The following is a 26,629-nucleotide window of genomic DNA, read 5'->3' as shown; positions in this document are numbered from 1 at the left end:
TACAGGGTTTCCGAGGGTGTAAATCTTTACGGGAGTAGAAAGCCTCATCTTTCTCCCGCGGAGCAGCTGGTAGTTTCGAACTGCTGACCTTGCGGTTTACAGCCCGATTCGTAACCACTACGCTACCAGAGCTCCTTAAGAACTACTTTACTCAACTATATTTTTCTGAGGCGTATTTAGAGATTCAAGGAACACAGTACTATTTAGATAATTCTCACTCAGTCAAGCTGCATGGTTTACTGAGTAAATCAGTACAAGAATTAGATGCCAGATGTAGTATACAGCAGGTACAGCTTGAGGTAAGGAAAACACACGAGTACTAACCTCCATTCTACTTTATAGCTCTGGCTATAAAATCAATTCTGAATTAAATCCAATATACTACACTTTATCCTTATATCCCTATAACTGTATTTAGTAAGATTATAAGTTGCTGCTTCTCAGAGTAAAACTCAAAATGTGTATTTCTAATTAAGGATTCTTTCATCATCAATATTGTTGGGCATACCTATATTTTTAATGAATTACCTAATAAGATGAGAATGTAAAAAATATGATCTCTACAAAGAAGTTTGTATTTTATTTTATTTTAATATTCCCCATACTGTGATGGGGAAAAGCTTTGGTGTCCTGGTGTGGTGCTGCAGGATAAGCACTAAACTACTAACCACAAGGTAGGTGATTCAAACCCACCAGTCACTCCTTGGAACACCTAGATAGGGTTGCTCTGAGTCAGAACCAACTTGATGCTACTTAACAACAATAACAACAAAGTTTTGTTAACAATCCCCACATTAATCTTTTTACATTCCATTGCCTTCCTATTTTATAAGTATTTTATATATATTCATTCACATTTGTTCCCATCATTGTCTTAGCCAATCTAATCACTTTGAAACAAAATCAAGCCTCATTACTTCTTTTCATTTTTGAGATTTTATAAAATTGACCAGTCTTCCTGTGTTCTTAGTGACAGGACTTTCCAAATTAATACAGTACTAGTGCACTATGCCATCCAGGATAGAGTAATAAATGACTAAATATTTAATATATGAGAAATCCTTTCAAAGTATGTGGCAGACAATAATAACAACACAGGATATCCGTGACACTGTTGTGCAGAAATAAACCCTTTTCTCAATTTCCCAGAATACTCAGATTCAAAAGGCTTGGGTTAAGTAAAAACATTTCTCTTTTCTATTAATAGCCAGAGTAAGTAGGAATAGTTATTTTATATGATCTTCAGTATATAGCGACTAACAAAAATCACTTTCTATTATAACATGTGGATTAATAAATTTTAGTGAGTAAAAGTATGGTATGGTAAAGGGAAGTTAAAAGAGTTGTGTTGAAATTTTATTCAATTTAGGTTTCCATTTTTTGCTTTCACTGGCATTTTATTAACTGAGAGAACTTTACAACAACTTCCTAAGACTAAGCATACGGCATGAGAATGGGCAGTCAGTACTAGAGATTCATTGTGTCCATGAAGACCAAACTCAAAAAGTATAAAATGAAAAACCGTATCTGTTCACTCACACTACATATACCTATTGAAATCCTACTATGTGTAAAGTGCTTTGTGAAGTACAACAGGTAGTAATAAAAATATTTAAGACAAAGATTGTCCTCAGGGAGGAGCTCACAAGAAACTAGCAGAATAAATCAGGCAAATATGTTTGTTGGCAAGTATGAACAGAATAGTCTTATAAAAACATAAACCTGATACCAAATGTAAGGAGTCCTGGTGTGGTGCTGTAGGATAAGCACTGGACTGCTAACCTTAAGGTCGGCTGCTGCTCCTTGGAAACCCTATACAGGGTCACTGTGAGCTGGATTTGACTCAATGACACTTAAAAACAACCATGTGTATACTCTGAAAAAAGACTGCAGGAATGTATACCAGATTGTTAATAGTGGTAACCTCTGACGGAGGTCTTTCAGCTTTCTACAATTTTTTATTAGTTTGGATTGTTTTGTAAGCATATGTTACTTTTGTAATCAGGAAAAAGTTATAAAATAAAAGTATGTCCAGGAATAATGAAGCAAATGTAAAACATTTGTTGATCTAGGTTGCTTTGCTGGTGGCTTATGAATGAATTTCTCTCTTTTTTAAAGTTACTTTGCTGTTGTTCTAATTGAATTTCAATGACAGATTTCATTCAACCATAAAAGAACAATATGGAAATTTAAAGTTTTCTACCTTGAATAATCTGTACCTAATAATCTGTATTAGGTAACGCAACTTCACTGCCATGTTGATTTCTAGCTGAAGAGTAGGGCAGTGATAGATTTAGGTGTGTCTTCTATTTCTGCTTGTTGTAATATATTTTTTCAAACTTGTTTGATGCATAAGCTAGACTGAAAATGGTAGAGTAAACTTAGATCAGTCTACATATAATGATATATTTCACTACCATGCATTATTAAGGTAACTTCTACTATCATTAAAATGAAACACGGTCATTTATGGAGTCCTGGTGTGGCGCTGCAGGTTAATGTGCTGGACCGCAAGATCAGTTTGAATCACAAGGTTGGCAGTTCAAGCTCACCAGCCATTCCTTGGAAACCTTATACAAGGTCACTGTGAGTTGGAATTGACTCAACAACACTTAACAACAACAACAACAAGTTTCACATAGGGTCCTTGTGAAGCGCTGTAGGATAAGCACTGGGCTGCTAACCTCAAGGTTCAAACACATCTCCACTCCTCGGAAACCCTTTACTGGGTTGCTATTTGTGGGAACCAACTCAACAGCACTTAACAACAATTTTCAAACACTTCTTTAATGCTAAAATACTGTCCTGAAAAAAAAAAGGAAATTGAAACAATTCCTGGCTACATTTCAGTGTGTTTAAAAGCTTCAGCAATGAAAAACACCATGAGCCTTGACCTTCATGTTTGGAGAAGGCTCCAGCCATGCTAAAATGAAATGGGACCCTTCGTCACTTCTATGAGTTCCAGTTACATCACTGAGCATTTTTCAAATCCTGTAATTTTGTTTTTAGTGTCACTGTAGTTTGCATCATTCTTTTCAGCAATGGCACAGACTGTTATTTCTGTTGCTTTTTAAATTTCATACAACTCAACTGTCATTTTAAGTGAAAATATTCCAATGGAGAAAGAGAAATTTTCTCTTAATGAAGGCTTACGTCTTTGTGGTCATGAACAAAGAGTGTCTGGAATTTGCTAACTCCATTTTAAAAATCATACATTATTTTATAAATTGTGGATTTCCAAGTATCCTTTAAAGACCATTAAATTCATTTACCCATTCTGCAAGATAATGGGGAGCAGGAGGCTGAGAGGAGACTGCATCTAGCCCCACTCCACGAGCCAAGCACTGAGGGCTGCGGGAGCAGGGCCTCTGAAGAACATCCTTATCAGTTATTCTCATTTTAATTAAGTCCTGATTCAAGGTTCATCCTAATGGCAGTATTTATATTTGAGAATTCGTTTACATTACTTTAACAAAGAACATTTAAACACATCTATTTCCTAAAATTACAGTCATCAGAGTACTAAATAAGGACATTTTAAAGTCAAGAAATGGGCCTACGATGCAAAACTGACTATAAATGAAGGTATACTCATACATGAGTGTTGCTGGGAAGCGGTGGTATGCAGCCACATGTTCAAAGGTGTTAAGGGGGAAAGATCCATGGTCTTCTGTGCATGTAACCGACACATCTCCATGCCACAAAACAAGGACATAAAAGACCAGAAATGTGTCAAATGTATAGATTCACAGTGGCCTGACTTAGACTTAAAAGAGAAATAGTGACCTGGTAAAACAACTCCTGAACTTTGGAGAGAATTGTTTTACTTCAATATGCAAAAAAAATGCATCAGATCTTTAATTTAAGATTTAAAATTTAAGAAAAATTATATTCTGGGAAAGTTTTCTAAAAGAAAAATACCTTCATTTAAAAGTCAGTTAAGAAAAAACTTCCTGTTGATTCTATAGCAGATAAAACGGGCTCTGAAATTATTAACAAATTAACATCACCTTGAAATACCAAATTCCAATGGTATTTGGGTTGATGAGCTATACAGCTCACACCTAAAAGCCATGTCTCTTAAGATTTAAGATTTGCCAATGACAAATTCAATTAGCCTCTAGTTAGCTGATTATGATTTCACCTGCATAGTTAATGAAAGTAAAACTCAACAGAGAACCCATAAAATGAAATGATGCAGACCAACCTTTTATTGCACCCACAATATTTTGGTCTAGTCCTTTCCGGTTGTCATTGAGTCCTCTTTTCCTCTTCCCATTGGGTAAGGAGTTAGCCAAAGTCTTGTCATCAAAAAATGCACACACCAGTTTTCTAAACAGAAGGCTTCCTGAGCGAGTGTAGTTTGACAATATAGAGTCCAGCTGAGATTTAGGCATAAACACATCAAAGCCTTCAGCAAGTTGCACGTCTGGCTACCAAAAGAACATAAATATTTCATTAAAAGCAACATTTGAAGCATTTGGGCATATGTGTTACACAAAATATCACTAGTTATTGAAATGTCCATATCCTGCAAATAACAGTCTCAGTTTTATGTGCTGGTATTTACAATTGATAAAATCAGTAGCTAATCATAATTCAGAAAACAATATGCTCTGATTCCAATATTAAGTCTTATCAAAAAAATGGATAGGAGTATACTGAAAGAGCATCCTAATCCATAAAATATTCAGAGTTATATAACCCTAGAGCTAGAGGGAACCTGAGACTTCTGGGTGAAGTGCCCTTATTTTGCAAATAAGAGAACTCAGACCCCAAACAATGATAATAAAAGTAACTTTAAAATAATGAAAGCACACTCAATGTATTACAGTTCTAATATGTTGAATAATTTCATTTCATTTGCCTAAGAACACAAATATAGGGCTACTCCACTGGTCCCACGCTTTCTATTTAGCTTTTAGCTGTGAAACTAGTATTTCTTCAATGAAAACATATGTAAATCTAATACATAAACCAGGTAAAGAAAATGAGCAGGTTTCCCAGTAGTTTACATCCACTCTCCACCCCACTTTGGGGACGAGAATCTGAAGCCCCAATGTAAAACCATTACATTACTCATACACTCATTACATTACTTCCCTGTCAGGGATTTCTGAGGAAATTCTTACATGACTTGGACATTCAATTAGAGTAAGGTTCCTTTCAACTTAAACTCTATCATACCATAATATAAGTTCAGATACTAAGAATGCATTCTCTATCTGCACACCATGTTATTGTTGTTGTTAAATGCCATCGAGTTGGTTCCGACTCATAGTGACCCTGCACAGGAGCAACTGGTGAGCTTCAACAGCTGACCTTGCGGTTCAAACTGACCTCGCAGTCCAGCACATTAACCTACAGCTCCATACCAGGACTCCACAGATGTTTACAAATTGCCTTTTCATCATTCAATCCAGCTCATCTCATTTCCTAATCAAAGCCTTTCCGAACTCCTTCCTTCCTAAGAAGAAAGCTCTGCACTCTTTGTCACTACTATTTATCTGACAAATACAAATATGATTACATCGAGCATATTTTACTGTAGTTATCTGTTAGATTATGGCCCTTCCTAAGGCATGAGATTCAGTTTCTATCTCTAGGTACTCAACAGTTTCTATCTCTAGGCACATAGTAGGCACTCCACAAATTGCTGCTGTTCTTATGAAAGCTCATTAGGCATAATCTAAACTATTAAGTCATTTACTCAGCTCTAAAATCACTTAAATTGCATCCATGAAGAAATGCAATGCATAGACTTTAGGGGAAAACAACCAAAACAAAAGGAGAGTAAAATGTACTAAAAAAGCATATCCTTAAGAGTCTATACTTATCACTTTGCAAACCTGGTACTACTACTTCTAACGTTCTAAATCATACTAGAAATTTGAGTATTCAAGACTAGTTTCTCTTCTGCAGAATACGAAAGATTACTGTTTGTTCTATTGCTTCTCAAAATGCCTAGAACAGTATGGTTCAAGTAACAGGGCTTAAATGACTCAGATGGTACAGAGAGGAGCTTGGGCTTCAGCCCTCCAAAAATGGAATTTCTGACTGGGCTATCTACAGAGTCACCCCACTTATCTGCTACACTCTGCCATTCAACTTTTGGTCTATGAATGCTTGGTCATTTTTTTTCTTCTGACTTTTGTATCCTGCTGCTGGTAAAGGTCAGGCTGCAGAGTGCAGAACCAGACACATATCAGGCACTCAGCAAATATCTGTTGAATGAATCAATGTAGAAATACGAGGATGGAAAGAATTTTACCACCCTAATCCAAGAAAATGAATTCTGTTTTGAACATCTTAGGGGTACATTTGGAACTTTAATTCGAAATGAATTGGTCACAGATTTGCTAAGCGCTCCTATATCATTGAATGGCTATTTGAGAGGCTAAGGTGGTATGTTTTGTTGTTGTTGAGTGCCGTCGAGTCAGTTCTGACTCATAGCAAAGCTGTATATAGGGTTTCTGAGGAGCAGTTGGTGGGTTTGAATTGGTGACCTTGTGGTTCATAGTCCAGTGCTGATCCTATAGTGCTACACCAAGGTGGTATGGAAACTCTTAAATTTGGAAGAAAGAAAAAGGAAGGATGCCAACTTATTTCATTTATATGTAAGAATTAATAAGAATCAAACCCTCATACAGATCCTTAAAACTCAACCATTTGACCTATGGGGATCCTAGATTTCTTAACTAGCGGTGAATTAGTGCTACAAGATTGCCACAAAGCAACAAAGCATTTCCTTAAAAATAAAAATTAAAAAAAAAAGAGGCTAGTTTTATTGTCTGAGACATGAAGAAAATATGATAGGTTAATCTCAAAAAATTTTACTATGAAACCTTGTCATATTTTATAACTACTGCATGTTATGATACCCAGCTATGAACACATGTTCAAAAAACAGGTTAAAACTCTTAAGTGTATCTCTGAATTTCTTTTTGGCTACTGGCTCTAGTTCAAATGGCATTTCTCTTCTTACCAACGATGACAATGATAGGAAGAGCCACTATTACAAATGAACACCATTTAAAGTTTCCTTTGTCATATTCACTATTTGACACTCAAGTCAAGGCAGGTAGCTAGTATCCTCATATATAGATTCTGTTGGTTATTGGCATAATATGTCTTCAAATGTTAACAACCAATATATGGGGCACAGTCATCATTTTTAAGAGTCTGAATTCCCACTGAAAATTTGGATTTTTATGTATGTCTTATCTATTTTAGGAACCTCAGGCACTTAACCGAATACTGTATCACGTTTGATTTTCCGTATCCAGTGAGTATATTGGTGACATTCAGGAAGTAAAAACTGCAGATAGTCATAAAGACTGAAAAACATTCCTGGACCCAGGTCTATGGACACTAATATTTTTCCTCTTTGTAGTTTGACTATGGCCTCCCTTTATATAAAAATAGTTGGGGTAAGATCTAATTGGAGTGGGAAGTCCCTTTTAATGTAACCATGTAAATTAAAGAATTTTTCTCCCTAAATCTCCATGAACTATCATGTGACTCCTATGTATAATCTCAAGAAGAAAATGTAAGGCAATTTAAAAGAGATCATACCTCTGCTTAATATAATGATTCCCTGTTTTACTTACATTTCTTGCTTCAAGTGAATGTTGTTAAGTGCTGTTGAGTCGTTCTGACTCACAGTGATCCTGTATAGGGTTTCCAAAGAGCAGCAGGTAGGTTTGAACTGCTGACCCTATGGTTTGCACTCCAGTGCTTATCCTACAGTGCTATACCAGAAGCCCACATTTCAGGTGAATAGTAGATGCTGATAGTAGATGAAGGAACTGTTTTGTTCCTTCAGTTTTTTTAAAAAAGGGTTTTATTTGTTTTTGCCTTACACTTTTCTCTTATCAAGGGTAAGTCATAGAATGTTAAAAAAATTTCTTATTAGAGAAAAAAAAGATGATACAAATTAGTCACAGAGGGGACATTTCTGATCTAGCTATATTATATGAAATGTTAACAATAACAAATTATAGCATGGTATGTAAAATTGAAAGTGGTCATATTGAAAGAGTAAAAATGAAAAATAAAAAGTGCATGAATATTCATATTCATATCCAGATTTTCAATTGGTTGTTTGGATGTAATCCTGTGGTAATGGGGATCAGCAGGTTCTAGGTTGGCTGGCTAGTCATTTGCAGACTGGTTGGCTGGCTAGTCAATTGCAGACTGGTTCAAGTCTGAAATCTGGAAGAAAATACAGATGAAGAGGCAAAAATGCTGAATACATCCTAAATGATTTTGAACTGAATAGCATAACAATCTTTATTTGTTGTTGTTGTTAAGTGCCATCAAGTCAGTTCCAACTCATAGTGACCCTGCATAGAGCTAGTAAGAATGCTTAAAAGGTTATGAATTTTTAATATCACAGTATACAATTACCCTTTATTCTCACTTAGTATTTATTTACCAGTATATTAAATTTATTTCTATAAAATTGAGCTAAAAATTCAGGGCACACTCAAAGTTGATTCTGCATAAATGTGATCTGCTTCTGCTTGAGAAAAGTGGGAGATTAAAAAATTAGAAGAAAATAGGAAATTGTATCCTATACCATAAATCTCTCCAGGTAGACTTAGCAAGAATTACTGCTACCGATTACTACATGCTATGTCAAGAACATAGTCAATGAACTGGATGGTCACAAAAACACATTAGATTGAAAAGCAGGCTTGCTCTAATTGGTCCAGCTTATAAAGCTGTTATCATTAAGCAGCTCAGAACAGATAAGACCTAAAGCTAAGGATCATGGGTAATGGGCAGAGGTTCCATGTTGGATGTACTACATCATGGTTAATATTTTAAGGTGGGTGCTCTATAGGAAAGAAAACATCCGGGGCCAAAAAATGATTCAGAGTACCTATAACTTATATAATAGCATATATTTAATGCTGAAGAGGAAAAAAACAGACTATAAGACAGTAAAGACAAATTCTTAATAGTTTTTTAATTGACCAAATTTTGGTAGAACTCAGAATTAAATTTTAGAAATCACAATACAATTTGGTCCCTTGAAAATGTCTTCAGGTACTCGCATAATGAGGTATTACATACAAGTCTTTTAGCAACGTTTTTAGCTTTTCCTTTCTCAGGTAATAAATTAATGACCCTGAGACTAGAGCTTGATTTATGCTATATATATCTGAGCCAAAATGTGTAATACATAGGATTTTCACCATGACTCTCTAAGCTTCTTCCATCATAACTCCACTGAAATTGCTTCTCAAAGAGATGTCTACCTCTGAGAACCTGTCCTTGATCCTACAGAGAACTCCTCTTTCTCCATACTACTTGTTGACTGTCTATATTAGACTTAAAGTCCTAGTACATCATAATTATTGTTTAAGTATTTTCCTCCCATGTGCTTCTTAAAGATCAAGGACAACTGTTCATTTGTTTCATTATGTCTTGGAAAATACTGATAATTAACATTTATTTGGTACTTAGTATATATTTCACACTTACATTATATTACATACATGCACACATGCATACATTACAAGGATTTTCTAATTTAATTCTTACCTTATGGAATAGCTACTATTATTCTTCCCAATTTGTAGGGGAGAAGAGTAAAACTTAGAGAGGTTAAGTAACTTGTCTAAGATCATCCGGTAGTAAGAGACAAAGATTGAACCCAAGTAGTCTGCACTAGAGCTTACCATCTCAAGCATATACTGCCTCAATTCAAGTGTGTCAATAACTAAATGAAAAAGTGTCTGCTTGCCTGATTTTTTTAAAATTGGTTTCCAATGCGTCACTTTACTAGTTAAAGAAGGTGCTGCAGAAACTGAGACCCAAATTCAGGAGCTATTTCTGTTGAAAGCATCAATTTATTCTAAGTTATTTACTTGAAAAAGAATGCTATAAAATAAATATTGACAAAATTATCATTGGTTGATCTCCTGATAATTTAAAAATCTGTGTAGTCTAGGATTGCTAGAGAAAGTATAGTTGTCGTAGTAACTACAACAATTAGAAAAACATTTTCTCCTTTAAAAAAGTATTATAAAAAGATTATTTTTTTAAACAGTCTTTCACCAAAACAGGAAAGAAATCTAACAATAACAACAACAAAAAACCAGCTACAGCAAAACAAGCACAGGCCATGTGTGTATGCCTTGAAACACACAAATCAATACACCCAACTAAGTAGGAAAAGATGGAGACTACAAAGAATGAACAAATGTGTGGTCGGAGCCTATGTACAGCACTGTGCTGTGAAATCATGAAGAAAATAATGAAATGCCACATTTAAATCTGAAATTTGGTTTTGGTTTTGGCTTTCTGCTTTTGCTTCTGTGAAATTTCAGCTTGAAAATTTCATTTAATGTGTTCATTTAAAATGAGTCAATCATCTTGCACCAAAAGAAAAACATTTCTGGTCATTCCTTTTTTAAAATACTATTTTTAAAAAACACATAAGCTATATATGTGTGTGTGTGTTTACTCATTCAGTTCATTTAACAGATGTTTTTATCTGTCACTATAAAGATTACTTAGGAGCTCTGGTGGCTCTGTAGGATAAGCACTGGACTGCTAAATTCAAGGCTGACAGTTCAAACTCACCAGCTGCCCCAAGGAAGACAGATGAGGCTTTGTGCTCCTGTCAAGACATACAGCTTCAGCAGCCCTGACTAGGCTCGTGGTGAGTCGGAAGTGCCTAGATGGCATTGGGTATATACAGATAACTTAGCTAGGACTGCTAAGATTGAAAAAAGAACCAGCACTTACTGAGCGCTTAAAATGGACCAGGCAGTGTTCTAAATGCTCTGCATAGATTAATTCATTTAATTCTTCCAACAGGCTGACTCTATGAAGTAAGCATTGCTTTTAATCCTCATTAAACAGAGAGAAAAATGAGCCAGAAATAGTTAGGTTTACTAGCTTAGATTCACACAGCTGAAAGTCAAACCTAGATAGTCTGACCTCTTAACCATTAATTCTCCCCAAGAAACTTTAAAGTAAAAAGAATACACAGCCATAATCTAACCTTTCAGTTCTCTCAGGTACAACAAACATTTACTATGTGTTCATCCTGCACAAGAATTGCTAAATCAGACACCCAAAGTCTTTTAGCTAATGACAACAGATGTGGGTTTAAGAACCAGCTCCCCATTTTGTGTGAACTGGGACAGACTACTGACACTCTTTACTCCACACTTCCTCTCCTAGAAAGTGAGGATAACACACCATACAATTGTTGAGATACATCATTTAGCACAGGATGGCACATAAGCATTACTGTACACTGCCTGCCCTTGAGAAAACTGGTGGAAATACAGAAAACCATGTAAATAATTACATAACTGTCTAGAAAGTTTTATAATGAATAATTGCTCAAAACACATTGGGACCCTGAGGGGGGTGCGTAAACAGAAGAGTAAGAAGGAAAGAACAAGTAAATGAGAATTAAATAGAAAAGGGGGTTTTAATTAAAGTCAAACTCTATATCCAGCATTTCATGAGTTTTATTTTGTATATTGTGCTTAATACAAATAGAAATTGTTCTATCATTTGCAGTGTTATATAAATAACATTTATTTAGCACCTCTTATATGCTAGGCAATGCAACAGAATTTCCCTGTATGTCATGTAATCCTTTAAATCTAACAACACTCTAAGGTTGTGTCAACATTTCAGTTGGTTTTGATTAGAGTTTTATGTTTTGCTGCATTTGAGTAGGTATACTCATCATCAGTCGGAAGATGGGTGGGTCAACCTGCAGTGATGTACAGCCTCATGTGGGTCTTTGTATTTATGTTGGACATGGTGTACAAATCTGTACTTATTGAACACTACAAATCACAGTGTAGAAAGAAAAGCAATATGCTATGAATTTAAAAAAATATATAGTACAAAATTTATACTTAAAAATGCAGTATATGAGGGCAAGTCCAAAAGTATTGCTATAACGGCAACGCCAGAGATGGAGGCAGAGATGATGATGTGGAGAGATGGCTGGGAACTCCAGACTCATGGAGGGAGAGGGGCTGTGTGCTGGCAACAGGGGGGAAGGTTTGCAGGGTATGCCCTTGGTTGTTTGAATGTTTATATATTCCTGAGTGCTTCCGTGTACATCCAAAACAAAAAAACCACAGAGGGAAGGAATAGAAGCAAACACTGTTAAATGATGATGTTTGGAGGGGATTGTAATCATTGCAATTATACAAAATATAATAGGATGAGTGTAAAGCTGATGTTCTCCCATGTAAACTATCACTCAATTCACAATAAAAACTTAAAATAAAAAGTATTGCTATAAAAGTATAGAAGCTCTTCTTGAACAAAAAAATCAAACTGGTAAAGGAAAGCTGTACTGACAGTAAAGCTACTGTTTCTCAACATCTAGGTCTATATACTTTTGAAGGTGATATTTCCATCGCTCTAATCCTTCCCCCAGCAGTTCTAAACTACCAGACGCTCCGCGGGAGAAAGATGAGACGTTTTGCTCCTGAAAAGATTTACAGCCTCGGAAACCCTGTACAGGGTCGCTATGGGTCGGAAACGACTCGACGGCACTTAACAACAACAACAACAACAATCCTTCCCCAGAGAATTCCAGGTTCTTCACTTGCACCATGTCAAAACGGTAGTTTTGACATCCTCAAGGGACTCAAATAGTGTTCCTTTTAAAGGTCTGATCCAGGCTGTAAAGTGGATGAGGTAAGTTTTCCTGGAAAGATTCTCATAAGGACAGCCCTAGCTACCCTCAAAAAATGAGTAAGTACATTGTTGTGATGGAAAAAAATCCTTCAGTTCAACTTTCCAGGCCTTTTTTCTTACCAGTACAGTTTCAATTTTCTTAAAACTTCTTCTTTATACACCTCCATGATTGTCTTGTGTCCTACAAGAAAGCTACCAAGATTCCACTGAATTTTGAAATGCTAATGGCTAAGAAATAACAAAAGAGTGGAAATTTACTTAAATTAGGATGTCTTAGCATTGATCGTTTCATCTCTTAAGGGAGTCAGTCTCCTCCACTCCTGAAGGGCCTATGCAGACCAGCTACATTAATGCCAGTGCACAGGATCGACAGAGAATTTCCTCATCCAGTGAGGGCACTCAATGGATGATTCTCTAAGGCAAGTTATAGTCATTGTTGAATAACTAAACAATACAAATATAAAATCCACATTTTATTTTTTTGCTTTTCTTTGATGCTGTTGTTGTTTAGTCCTGTCAAGTTGGTTCCAACTCATAGCGACCCTGTATAGGGTTTTCCCAGGAGTGGCTAGTGAGCTTGAACTGCTGGCTTTGCAGTTCAAACCAATCTTCCAGTCCAGGGCATTATCTACAGAATGTTATTCTTCAATCAAAGATAATCAGCATCTAATTGAGTTTTCATGAACAATTCTGAATGTGCCCTATCAAATGTAATAGCAAAATGTCAAATTATTAATAAAGATAATCATGAATAAAAAGTGAATTGTTTTTTGTATGGTACATAAATAAAATTATAGTGTAATACTGACAAGGTGCCAGTTCAAATCTGCCAGCTGCTCCTCAGAAACCCTATACAGGGTTGCTGAGTTGACACCAACTCGATGGCATTTAACAACATCAACAACAATACTAGTAAAGATAATGCATTTCTATTCGATCCCAAATATCTCACTAATATACAAAGGTCTTTTTCAGATCTTCCTCATCTGTGTACATTCAAAGCTTAAAGAAAAAAGATGAATAAATTTCACTCACTACCAGTAGATCTGCCCATTTGGGAAGCGATTTATACATTCAAATTATTGCTTCTGATACATCAAAATCTATTACAAAAAGCGCTCAGCAAATTCAAGGAAAATATAAAAGTATTACGAAAACTGCTGAGGACTGACAATATATTGCATTATGAAATAATTTACCTCTCTTTCCAAGTATGTGGAATTTGAAACTAGGCCTTACTTGCAATCATAATATCATCAAATGAGCTGACTGGCACCCCCAGGGTAGAGTAAGAACATTAATGATTTTTTAAAAATGATTATTATTATTTATCTAGAAGAACTTCTTCACAATAGTAGCATGTGTTCATAAATAAAAATATCCTTTTAATACCATGGATGAGTAAAAGTTCAAATGAATTTTCTAGTAAAAAAAAGTCACAAGATGACTATTTTTGTCACCTCCCTCTATTAGAGACCAATGTGGATATATGCTAGCAAACTGTCTTTCTATAACTTAAAAAGTGACACTTTTAAAAAAAACAATAGCAATTTATTTCTTATTTAAAGTTTAAAAGGTAGGGTCACGTCCAATCCTATATAGTCCTGTGGGAGTTCTCAGCAGGATTTTCATCCTATGCAATCTGATAATAATAGATCACTCATTCTCATGTATTTTAAGAACTTCCCTAACGAGTTGGGGTTCACAACATAAATGTGCTTAGATACAAATACTGTAAATAATATGCAATTGCAAACATAACGTATCATTAAAGAAATTCGTTTATGGTCATATGAGTATAAAATAACAAGTCAGAGGGATGTCTAGTCGTCATCCAACATCTTTGAATGCAACGACATTCCAGCTATGATATTAAAATAGAAAATCCTTTGCAGAGCGTTAACCTATCATTACACAGAGTAAATGGCATGGCACTGCAACCTAATTAGCAGTGTAGCTTGCATCTATAAAATAGAATTAGCACGACTGCTCCTTTTTTATTATTAGTTTGTGTGTTTAGAAAGGTGTGACCTTATCTGGATGGTTCTGCTCATTTATGCCCATCTACACAGAGGATTTAATTATGTTCTTTTTAGTTCTCTACACTGAGGAAATTGAAAACTGCTACTTCAAAATTTAAAATGTTAAAGAAGTCAGTGAGAAGATCATTTACTCTGTCAGTCTTCTTCCTTCAGAAATAAAGAATGGAAACATGTTTAAACAAACAAGGCATAGCAAGACAAGGGAATGAGCAGTCTTCCTTTGCTCTCTTCCATAATGCAGTCTGCAAGTGTCTCTAGTATTCTTAGGAGAACTAGCTAAGGGGGAAAATATCTTAATCCTACAAAAATTCCTAAAAGTTACATCCCATCACAGTCTGCAGCCACAGAATATCAACTTACATCTGAGGAAGGTGATTCAAGAACAATACCAAATCCTAAAACGTGGTTCTCTTCAATGGAGTTGCGCTCGGCTGCTTGGAGATCAGATTGCTGCTCAGAGGCCACTGTTGTCTTCTTTTCAATGTCTAACACACTGGGCTTCTGTTTCACAGTAAGAGGTTCAACAGTCTTTGGGGGAACTTTTTTCTTTTTATTTCTCTTGCGTGAGACAGCAGTTCGCTGAGAGCATATAAGGGAAATTGGGGGCTGTTGTCTGTTTTGAGTTCCAACTGTGAACAATAAACAAAAATATGGTTCAAGGCACATGTGTATAACTTGGGAAAACTTAACAGCCATCTACCTACAAGCTTAACAAATGGAAACTGAAATGAGGCTCACTCACAAGTAAATGTCACAATGGACCAACAAGTTAGTAAATTCCTGCTCTGGAGCACTTGGAAGTCTTAAAGGAAAAAACAACACCTGTGAGAAAACTTTGCTTCAGACAATAGTGAGTAGTTACAGATACCACTACTACTGGATGTTTTGGAAGGAGAGGCTTATGAGCAGTAAGAAAACATTTTGGCATGATTTTAGAAATTCTACAACATTTTAGGAGCACTGTAGCTCTGTATGATAAGCAATGGACTCCAAATCATAAGGTTGGCGGTTCGAGTGCCCAGGCTGCTCCATGGAAAAAAATGAGGCTTTCTGCTCCTTTAGGATTTACAGCCTCAGAATGAGTTTGAAGTGACTCGATGGCACTTAACAATAGCAACCATAACATTTTCACATAAATGAGGATTCTGGAACTGAAATATAAGGGTAGGCCTCCATGCTCTCTGCTGTGACTTGAGTTGAAAGAGTCCTGAAATTAGCTTACTAGAGGGGCCAGTAAACATGTGACTAAAGCCTGCTGTTCACTTATCAGATCCAGTAACTCCACCCCCAAAAAATATATCCCACAACTACACATGTTAAATGGTGTGGGCCAGGCCACTTTCCTGTACCTCCATTTATGTGGCTGAAGAAGAGGAATACTAGGATTCTGTACCCATTAAGCAAATCAGTAAAATTCAGAAAGGGCTACTACTGAATATGGTGGTAGCAGTAGTGTGCCACTGCGTCGGTTCCGATTCATCGAGATGCTGTACAGGATTTCTGAGACTGCATATCTTTACAGGAGTAGAAAGCTTCATCTTTCTCTAGTGGAGTGACTGGTAAATTCAAACTGCTGACCTTTTGGTTAGCAGCCCAATTCATAATCTACTACACTACCAGGGCTCCTTAATACTGAATATTTGTTGTTGTTGTTGTTATGTGATGTGGAGTCAGATCCGACTCATAACCACCCAGTACAGGGTTTCCAAGGCTATAAGTCTTTAAGGGAGCAGAAAGCCTTATCTTTCTCCCATGGAACAGCTGGTAGTTTCGAACTGCTGACACGGAGGCTGGCAGCCCGATTTGTAACCACTACCCTTCCAGGGCTCCTTAATACTGAATATACACTTATATAAATCAAGAATGGTAATTACCATTTTCACATGTGTACTTTGAGAAGAAACGTCTGTTAACCACTTAAACATACTTTCACGGAAAATTTAATAGAAAGATATGACATTATTACTTATATCTTTATATATTAACCTGGCTTACAAAAATATGACCACCAGATCTGCATGCTTTTTAGAGAAATATACTATAAACATAAGCCAAATAAAAACTAAAGCCTTAAAATGCACGCAAATATAGATCCTTCCCTCTTACTTGTGTGTCCTATCAGTCTGAAAATAAAGAATAGTTACATTTTGAACTAGCTATTTTCATATCCCCAGACTGGAAAACAATTTATAAATAAGCATTAGAAACATATTGTTTGCACTGCGAATGAGCACCGAAAGGTTTTTTATAACTCCTCATACAGAGTCCAGCTCAGTGGTTCTTAACCTTGGTTATACATCAGAATCACTCTGGAGGTTAAGAAAAAAAATTCCAACGCTTCAGCTCCACCCTAGACTAATTGAATTGGAATTTCCCAGGGTGGGGCCCTCACATCAGTGTTTCTTTAAAGTTCCTCAAGTAGTTCTAAGTGCACCCAGAGTTGAGAACTTTTTCTCTATCTGAATTTTCACCCAAGACTGGTCTACGTTCCCAGAGTCAAATGGATAATTGGAAGCAATTCTCGAGATGGTATGGGAAGTAAGTCCCTCTGAGCCTCACTATTTTAAATTAAAAGTGTACATGTTTGGGGCTTAAAGAACACAGGGACTATCTAAATTTTTGGTCTCCTTCAAGTCTAGACACAGCCCTAATCTTATCGCTTAATCTTATTCCTTGTCTTCTCCCTAAAGTAAAGGTGAAACTTTGTAAGTATGATTTAAATCTAAGTGTTATAGGCAATAAACCTTAAGTAAATGCCCACACTATACAAACTTTTAAGTTTAACAAAATTAAAGAAGAGTAATTTATGCAGTTTTATCCTTTATGCTATTCTACAGCTTTGGCATAGTTTACTGCCCTAATCGGCGGAGGTTCAGAAAAGAAAACATGGTGACAAAGTGGCATTTACTTAATAGATTCGAAAAAAGGCTTCAGTCAAGGATTTAAATGCTTGCAATTTGTAGTTTGCCATTTCAGTACTAAGGAGCTTAAACAACAAAATAAATCATTACAATTTCGTGTGCATATTTTCTTAAGTGCTAACAAATTCTTCCTCTGAGAAAAGACTCCGTATATAATAAAGTAACCTTTCACTCTGTGCTCCTTATTTAGGAAATGCTAACCTTTGCCAGGTTAATAAAAACACAGATTATGGTGGTGAAACAAGGTGAGTCAAATGCTTAAGGACCTTCGCAAAGTACATCTTTTTCCTTGGGATAAAAACAAAGTCAAGACTTAAAGTGACGTTGTTCTTCAGAGAGCCTTTTGCTCACTTTACTGTGGCCTTGTGTGACTGATACATTGAAGTATTAAGCATTTTACATCAAAATCATATCAATGAATATTAAAATTTTACTAGCATTCTCTAATTGGTACCAACACGAATTTCTGAATGATGACCTTCCCAAATAGATTAAGATTTTCCTGGTTTAGGCTATGAGCAAATAAAAATTTTCTCTGATAAGGCAAACAGGTTAGTAACTTGATTTACTATTTTCCTATACCCATGGCAAAAACAGACTGGTCTTGTTTCTCCCCTAGTTACAGAGATTAGAAAATATAGTCACTATAATAATGGCCTAGACTTCCAGATTCTATGCAATGCTCTGTGGTCTTTATAACATCACTACTGAAATAACTTATAGTTTTCTCATGCTTTACAAAGTTCATGTACATTTACTATCTCTTTTTATTTTCAAAACATCCCTGAGTTCAAAGTTAATGTTACATTTACAGATGAGAAATCTGAGGCTCAGGTATGTCACACAGCTAAGATGGTGAACTGGGACTCCGATCTCAAACTCATTGTTCTTCTGTCGTGCAATTTGTCTAACAAGTAAGGGAGGAAGGGGGAAAAAAAGAACATAAATAAGGCAAGCCATGAGGTATCATCTGAGCTATCAGCAAGACAGCCTCAGTATGCTTAATGTTAGAAAAACCATAAGCAAAGTCTAAGGTCCAACATGTCTTGTCTGTTTATGTTCTTGAGTATGTTCAGACACAGGGAGCACATACTTTCCAACGGGCTTCTCCACATACATCAAAAATGAACAACTTCCCTATCATCACTCCAAGAGCCCAAAATGACTTGAGCAGTAGTGGAGGTTGTCTAAATATATGCAGATCCCAACATAAGCACCTCAGGATGTCAGAAGATGAGCCATCCTCATTGTCTTTTCTGATGTGAACCTTATTGTTGATTCATATTAGGAAAATGAACTCAAGAACTATGCCCACCTTAATGTATAATTCTTTCAAAATTTAATTAACTGACATTTATAAAGTACTAAGAGATCATGAGATGAAGCATATTCAGTACATGTAGTACTATTAGCAATAAAAAATGTGTTTGGGTTCATAAAGGAAAAATGAGTTGTAAGAGAAAGCTAAGAAAATGGATATTTGACAGAGCACAGCAAAGTAGCAAGGTGGAAAGAACTAAGTAATGAAAGTAAACATCCCAAATGAAGGTGTCAGATATGCATTAAAAATCAATGGGCTGATCTGTGTACCTGCTTGAATTTGCATTAATTTCCTCATGGTCTTGAGTTCTTGCAGAATGGCCTGCAATGTTGACTGGCAGTTACAAGTACAGCAGTTTGATCCACCTGATGAATTCACCACCGGAAGTTCTCCTAAATATAAAAGAAAAGAATGACATGCTCCATACAAAACAAAACAAAATTACTGTTGTTAAGTGCCGTAGAGTTGGTTCGGACCCATAGCGACCCTGTATAGGGTTACCAAGGACCCGCTGGTGAGCTTGAACTGCCAACCCTGCAGTTCAAACGGCTTTGCAGTCTGGCACATTAGCTTACAGCGCCACACCAGGACTCCAAAACAAAGTATAAAGAGGAAGAAAAGAAAAAAGAGAAGGTATCGTGACAGGATTATGAGAAAAGTGTACCTAATAATTTCTAAAATCTAAATTTTGGGGTCTGTCTTTATCCAATTACGCAAGCATCTATATTGTCAGGGAATGGTTGTCTACATAAACATATACACAAAGGGCTGTCTCAGCAAGCCCCATGTTGTCAGACCAGTTCACCTCAGATTATGTTGTTGTTGTTGTTAAGTGCCACCAAGTCATTCTGACCCACGGAAACCCTGCATTGGGTTTCCGAGGAGCAGCTGGTTAGCTTGAACTGCCCATCTTGCAGTTCAAACGGCTTTGCAGTCTGGCGCATTAACCCATAAAATTCACTGTAAACATACTCAATATATTAAAAAAAAAAAAACAAAAAACAAACTCTGAAAACAGCTTTACAAAAAATTGGTCGTTATGTTATGCTGTTGTTGTTGTTAAGTACCACCAAGTCCGTTCTGACTCATAGTGACCCTGTATAGGATTTTCAAGGAGCTGCTGGCGGATTTGAACTGCTGAACCTTGAGATAATCAGTCCATTGCTTATTCTACAGCAGCATGCCAGAACTCCAATGTAAGAAGCATTCAAATTAAGCATTAAAGAACCAACTCAATGGCACTTAATAACAACAATAACAATTGTTAAAAAATTTTTATTTGTATTAAGCATAGTATTTAAAATATTAAGTGAAAACATTTAGAATTTCTCGGGGGTTTTTGCTGTGCTTGGGGTGGGGAAAAAGTGGGAACAAGGTATGGCAGGGTATTTTTTAACTTGATGGGTGAGAAAGTGTTGGTGTTGGCATTTATGCATCATCAATAAAGGCGGTCCTACATCTTTTACTCATTCCCATTTTTTACTGTTACAGTAGTTTCTTTTTCAATTAAAAAAATTAATCTCTTTTCCTAAATAAAATTCTACTTTTCCCCTTATATGTAAACAAGTATCTTCCTATTATTCTTAGAATAAAATGGAACATTAAGAAAATCACTTCTATAGTAGGTTTCCTTCTAGCATCAATATTCACCCTCTAAAATGCATCCATGTAAGAGGCTGCTTGTTGCTGTTGTTGTTAAGTGCGATCGAGTCGGTTCCGACCCATAGCGACCCTGTACAGGGTTTCCAAGGCTGTAAATCTTTACGGGAGCAGAAAGCCTCCTCTTTCTCCCGCGGAGCAGCTGGTAATTTCGAACTACTGACCTTAAGGTTCGCAGCCCAATTCGTAACCACTACGCTAAAGAGGCTGGTATCACTTATTGTTTCTCATGATGAAAAGGTTTTGTTCTAGGGTTTTGTTCCAATGATTTTTTTATTATGTAATTTAAATGCTATAATATGCATTATTTGGGGGAACTATGAAAAAAAATTGCCACAGCAAAATTATGAAATGTTTAAAGATAAATTAATGTTTGAAGTAGCACAATTGTTTAAATTCAAAATAGTAGTACATGGATAAGTTATAACTTTAAAACTGCCAATGATTCCAATAAAACATCAAAGTAATTATGGTTTTCAGCATTTCTGCTGAAAACATGCAAGCAATAATAGGATCTATTTGCAAAAGAATATAGAATAATTTATATTTGTAACTTTTATTAACAACAGTAACATTTTCCAGAGTAAACCTACCACCCTTGTTGTGAACTGGGTAACAGAACACTGCTTACCAATACCTTATTGATGTGGATTCTATTAACATTATACATCTCAGGGTATTTTGTTTTTCATAAAATTCCTTCCATGGCAGTAAAGTTAAGTGGGCTTATAGAATATCCCTCATCACTACTCGAAGCACTATTTTTATCACTTTTAGAGGACGAAGCCAAGCCTTTTCAACTTGTTATAAATCATTTTCTAATTTTAAAGAGAACTTTTTATTTTTTTATTTTTATGGAGGAGTCTTTAAAGAGCCATCTCCCTCCGACCTGGAAGCAGGCCAGCCTGTGAATTCGATATGGGCTTATGTAATATTGAGGGAAACACAAGACACGCGGACATCTCTTAGGGTCTTTTGCCATCACATCATTAGTGTCTCAGGATGGCTTTTCATGTCTTTGAACTGGTTACTACAAATTATGTTTTGTTTTGCTTTTTAAATCAAAACAGTTTTCATTTTCTTAAAGAATATCGTGAAATAAGAATGAATGGAAAAACTCCTTAACTTTTTAAGGAAACTGAAACGTACCCTGCTGCCAAGTACATTCTTATTTTGTCTTGTTCTCTTTGTGAATGCTATAGATCTGCACATCTATACATAATTTATAGGACAAACAGAATCGGTATCACTGGATGGTAATTTAACATGACCAGAAAACGATCAATATATTCCTAAAACTATGGGGAAAATTGCCATTTGGTATTTTCTTAACAATTAGTAGTAATCTATATTAAGGAATTTGTATTTGACAGGGGTAGTTTTCAACGCAAAGAAGGAAGTTATAAAATACAGATCATTTGGTTCAGTAGCTAGAGTCTGATATTAAAATAAAGGTGTCACTGAGGCCTTATCATCTTCTTGCAGTGAAAAACAAAAGGAACAGAGGAAGCAAGAGCATATATTAATAATATACCACATGACCAGGAGGCTTCTGCTAATGACAAAGGGGAACTCTTTCTTCCCTGATGGTCAGTCCTATATGTTCAGCTATAAATTGTCAAATGACAACTTAACTCCTCAAAGGGTTAAACTCTCCACTAAGAAATCTTCAACCTTGAATACAAATCCCCAGTCTTTTCTGACTCTCAATTCTGGTTTTTCACACTCTTCAATTTTTTCCTTTATGCTTTCTCGATTAAAACAGCTTACTTATTAAGGGAGAGTTTAATATACTACACTGAAGTCAAAGAGCATGCTGAATATTTAGAAAGAAAACACTTTGAGGATATCACCACCACCCCCACCCCACCCATGTACGCATTCTGAGTATCTTATGACAGGCATACCATTGGAGCTTCCTGCAGTGTGGGGCTGGCTCTGGAAGGTTCTAGAGCGAGTGCCATATTGTCCTGAGAACTGCCTGCTTTGGGAAGGTAACTCATTCCACGTAGCACCTGAAGAAGGGCGGACGCTCTGTGGGCTCTCAGCAGAGGAGTTCAAATGCTGAGGCCAAATCAAATCCAAATCCTGGGGCTCTTCTTTTAATTTTTCTCCTTCTTTGCCAACACGCTGATATATTCTACCAGTGCTGTCATTCAACAGTCTTCGCATTCCTGTAATTTGTTTTTTAATTTCCATGCTTTCATCTCCTAATGAAAACAAAGCCAGAGTTAGTATTACAAATTAGCAAAAGATAAAGTAATCTCCTACAAAAAAACACAAAACAAAATCCTTTGGAAATGAGAAAAATAGTACTGATTCCACGTAGAAGCTGATAGACACTGCAGTTATTCATAAAAAATAAATGCAGGAAAGTTGGCCACAGTGAGAAGAAATCCGTCATATTCCTGTTGCATTTTACTTTAATCCCTTTCTGGCCAAATTATCTTATAATAGTGTGTTTCACCTGCGACAGACTCTTAAATTCCCTCTTTAGAGGAGTTTTCAGAGTCAGGGTGGCATTAGAAAATAAACTGTGACAGAAAATCTAGATAGGAATTGTTGTTAGTGCCTTGAAGTCAGATTCGACGCATAGCAACCCTAGGTACAATAGGAAGCAACACTGCCCAGTCCTGCGCCATCGTCACCACTGTTACGTTTGAGCTTACTGCTGCTGCCACTTGTGCCAAGCTATCTCACTGAGGGTCGCCTTCTTTTTCTCTGACCCACCAGTTTATCAAACATGATGTCCTTCTCCAGGGACTGGTCTCTCCTGATAATATGCACAAAGTATGAGAGATGAAATCTCACCATCCTGGCTCTCAAGGGGCATTCTGGCTACACTTCTAACACAAGATTTGTTTGTTCTTCTGGCAGTCCATGGTAGCTTTAATATTCTTCTCCAACACCGTAACTCAAATGCATCAATCCTTCTATGGTCTTCCTTACTCACTGTCCAACTTTCACATGCATATGAAGCTACTGAAAATAACCATGGCTTGGGTCAAGTGCATCTTAGTCTTCAAGCTGACATCTTTCCTCTTGAACACTTTAAAGTGGTCTTGTGCAGCATATTTGCCTATGGCAATACGTTGTTTGATTTCTTGATTGCTACTCACACCATGAGTACTGATTTTGGATTCAAGCATAACATAGTCTTTGACAACTTCAATCTTTTCTCCGTTTATTATGATGTTACTAGTCCAGTTGTGAGAATTTTTGTTTTCTTTACACTGAGGAGCAATCCATACTGAAGGCTGTAGTCTTTGATCTTCATCAGTAAGTATTTCAAGTCCTCTTGCTTCCAGCATGTAAGGTATAATCCTCTACTGTTATTGCTGTAAAATGCCATCGAGTCGGTTCAGACCCATAGTGATCCTGTGTAGGGTTTCCTAGAAGCAGCTGATGGGTTTGAACTGCCAACCTTGTGGCTCATAGTCTAGTGCTGATCCTACAGAGCCACACCAGGAGTCCTGAGGAGTGGCTAGTGGGTTTGAATTGTTGACCTTGTGGTTAGCAGCCCAGTACTTATCCTACAGTGCCACACCAGGATTTCCTGTACTGTCCTAGGGGTATTGATGGCACTTAAATACTACTTAAAGATAGCTATTAAACTGTACAAATATGAACTATTTTCCATTAATACTATTAGAGGATTCCAACATCTATAAGGAGGTATCTTAAAACATACTGTGTCGGAGGTCCCTAGGACCATCAAGGGAGAAGAGCAGAGAGTGGGACCCTACCCAAAAAAAACAAACAAACAAAAACATACCGTGTATTTAAATTGTGGACCAGCCAGTATCTTCACAAAGATTAAGAGCTTGAACTGCCGACTTAGCAGTTCGAACCAACCTTATAGTGTAGTGCATTAACCCACAGTGCCACACCAAGACTCCAATTCTCTACTAGACGGTAGAAATCCTCTGCTTTGATACCTCAACCACTCACTTGTAAAAGAAATCCAAGCAAGGCAGGGTACTCTCTATTTTTCTGTTAGCTATAACGTTCGGGTGCAAATATGCATCCCTTTCACCACAGTGTCTGGTGGTAGAGTGTACAGTGTTGGACAGGATGTCCAGCTTTCTGAGAATGTGAAGTGTTGGCACAAAAGCAGCACTGTTAACAGAGAATGTACTTCGAACGACATTATGTTCAGAGACAATAATTTAAAAGGCAGACAGAAAGACTCAGTTGAAGTGGAGGTAGGATTCTGTCTTTCCAGGACCCTGACTTACAGAGGATAATTCCCAACTCTATAGGAAACCCTGTACAGGGTCGCTATGGGTCGGACCCGACTCGATGGCACTTAACAACAACAACAACAAATAGGAAGGGGACCTCAGCCTGGTGATATACAAGTAATCCCTGCTCCACTCCAACAAGCAAGCTCTAGAAGGGTGGAAGTGCAATCTTAACCCTCTGCCACACTCCTAAGCCTTGTCTGTTGTCCTGACTGTCCACCATCCTGGTCAAATTAAATCTGCTGACATCCCCTCCAGTGTCAACTTCATAGTTAGGTGCCAAAGATAATATTGTTTCTGAACTCCACTGCACACACCTTCTTCTTTTTAATGATTCTCTTTGCTCTAGGGGATTATTGTTGTTTGTTTGTTTGTTTGAGAAAACTAAGGTACCTTTGTACTGCCATGTTGTTGTTGTTGTTATGTGCTGTTAAGTTGGTTCTGACTCATAGAAACCCTGTATACGGTTTCCAAGGAGTAGTTGTTGTTGTTAAGTGCTGTTGAGTCGGTAACGATTTATAGTGTCTCTGTGTAGGGTTTCCTAGAAGCAGCTGATGGGTTTGAACTGCCAACCTTGTGGCTCATAGTCCAGTGCTAATCCTACAGAGCCACACCAGGAGTCCTGAGGAGTGGCTAGTGGGTTTGAATTGTTGAAATTGTGCTTAGCAGCCCAGTACTTATCCTACAGTGCCACACCAGGACTCCCTGTACTGTCCTAGGGGTACTGGTGGCACTTTAATACTACTTAAAGATAGCTATTAAACTGTACAGATATGAACTATTTTCCATTAATACTATTAGATTATTCCAACATCTATAAGGAGATATTTTAAAAACATACTGCATCTTTAAATGTGGACCAGCCAGTATCTTCACAAAGATTAAGAGAAGTGGGGATATTTTTTTCTCTAAACTTAATGTTAAAACAAAAGCCTTATGCCAGGGTATATGAGAATAAGTCAAAGGATATTGCTACAAAATCATAGCAACCTTCATTAAACAAAAATATCAAAAAATGAAGCTGCTGTTTCTCAAAATAATATCCATCTAGTTCTATACACTTCTGGAGGCTGTTTCCATCTCTCTAAACCTGTGGTGCTGTAGGATAAACACTGGACTGCTAACCTGCAAGGAAGGCAGTTCAAACCTACCAGACGCTTCACAGAAACTCTATATGGATTGCTGTGAGTCTGAACCAACTCAGCATCAACAATCCTTCCCCAAAGAATCCTGTGTTCTTAGATTTACACATCAAAACAGCAGTTTTAAAGGAGAGCAAAATAAACACTGGCGGGGATGTTGAGACACTGGGATGCTCCTGCATTGCTGGGGGGATTGCAAAATGGACCAACCTCTCTGGAAAGCAATATGGCGATTCCTCAGAAGGTTGGAAATAGAAATACCTTATGGTCCAACAATTCCTCTACTTGGTATTTACCCACAAGAAATACGAGCCATAACACAAGTAGATATATGCACACAATGTTCATAGCAACACTATTTACAATAGCAAAAAGATGGAGACAGCCAAAGTACCCATTGAAGAATGGATAAACAAACTGTGGTACATACACACAATGAATATTATGCTACCTTGAAGAATAACAAGGAGGCTGCAAGCCACCGCATAACATGGATGAACCTTGAGAACTTTATATGTTGAGTGAAATTAGTCAGTCACAAAAGGAGAAATATTGCATAGGGCCACTACTGTAAAAGACTAAGAAAAAGAACCCATACTAAAGGGGG

At 36.8% G+C, this 26,629-nt stretch overlaps 1 protein-coding gene across 1 annotated transcript in view; it reads right to left on the bottom strand.

Moving 5' to 3' along the window:
• Positions 1–26,629, bottom strand: part of BEND7 (BEN domain containing 7) — a 113,158-nt gene that overhangs the window by 51,160 nt on the left and 35,369 nt on the right. Inside the window, exons 3-6 of the mRNA XM_006877631.1 lie at positions 22,544–22,846; positions 19,247–19,369; positions 15,096–15,364; positions 4,208–4,433 (exon numbers count right to left, since the gene is read on the bottom strand). Coding sequence (XP_006877693.1) covers positions 4,208–4,433; positions 15,096–15,364; positions 19,247–19,369; positions 22,544–22,846 — 921 coding nt within the window. The remainder of the gene's footprint in view (positions 1–4,207; positions 4,434–15,095; positions 15,365–19,246; positions 19,370–22,543; positions 22,847–26,629) is intronic.

This window comes from Chrysochloris asiatica, unplaced genomic scaffold, assembly GCF_000296735.1.
Source record: "Chrysochloris asiatica unplaced genomic scaffold, ChrAsi1.0 scaffold00544, whole genome shotgun sequence".
NCBI lineage: Eukaryota > Metazoa > Chordata > Mammalia > Afrosoricida > Chrysochloridae > Chrysochloris > Chrysochloris asiatica.
The sequence above is the reverse complement of the archived record's forward strand: the minus strand, read 5'-3'. Positions and strand labels throughout refer to the sequence as shown.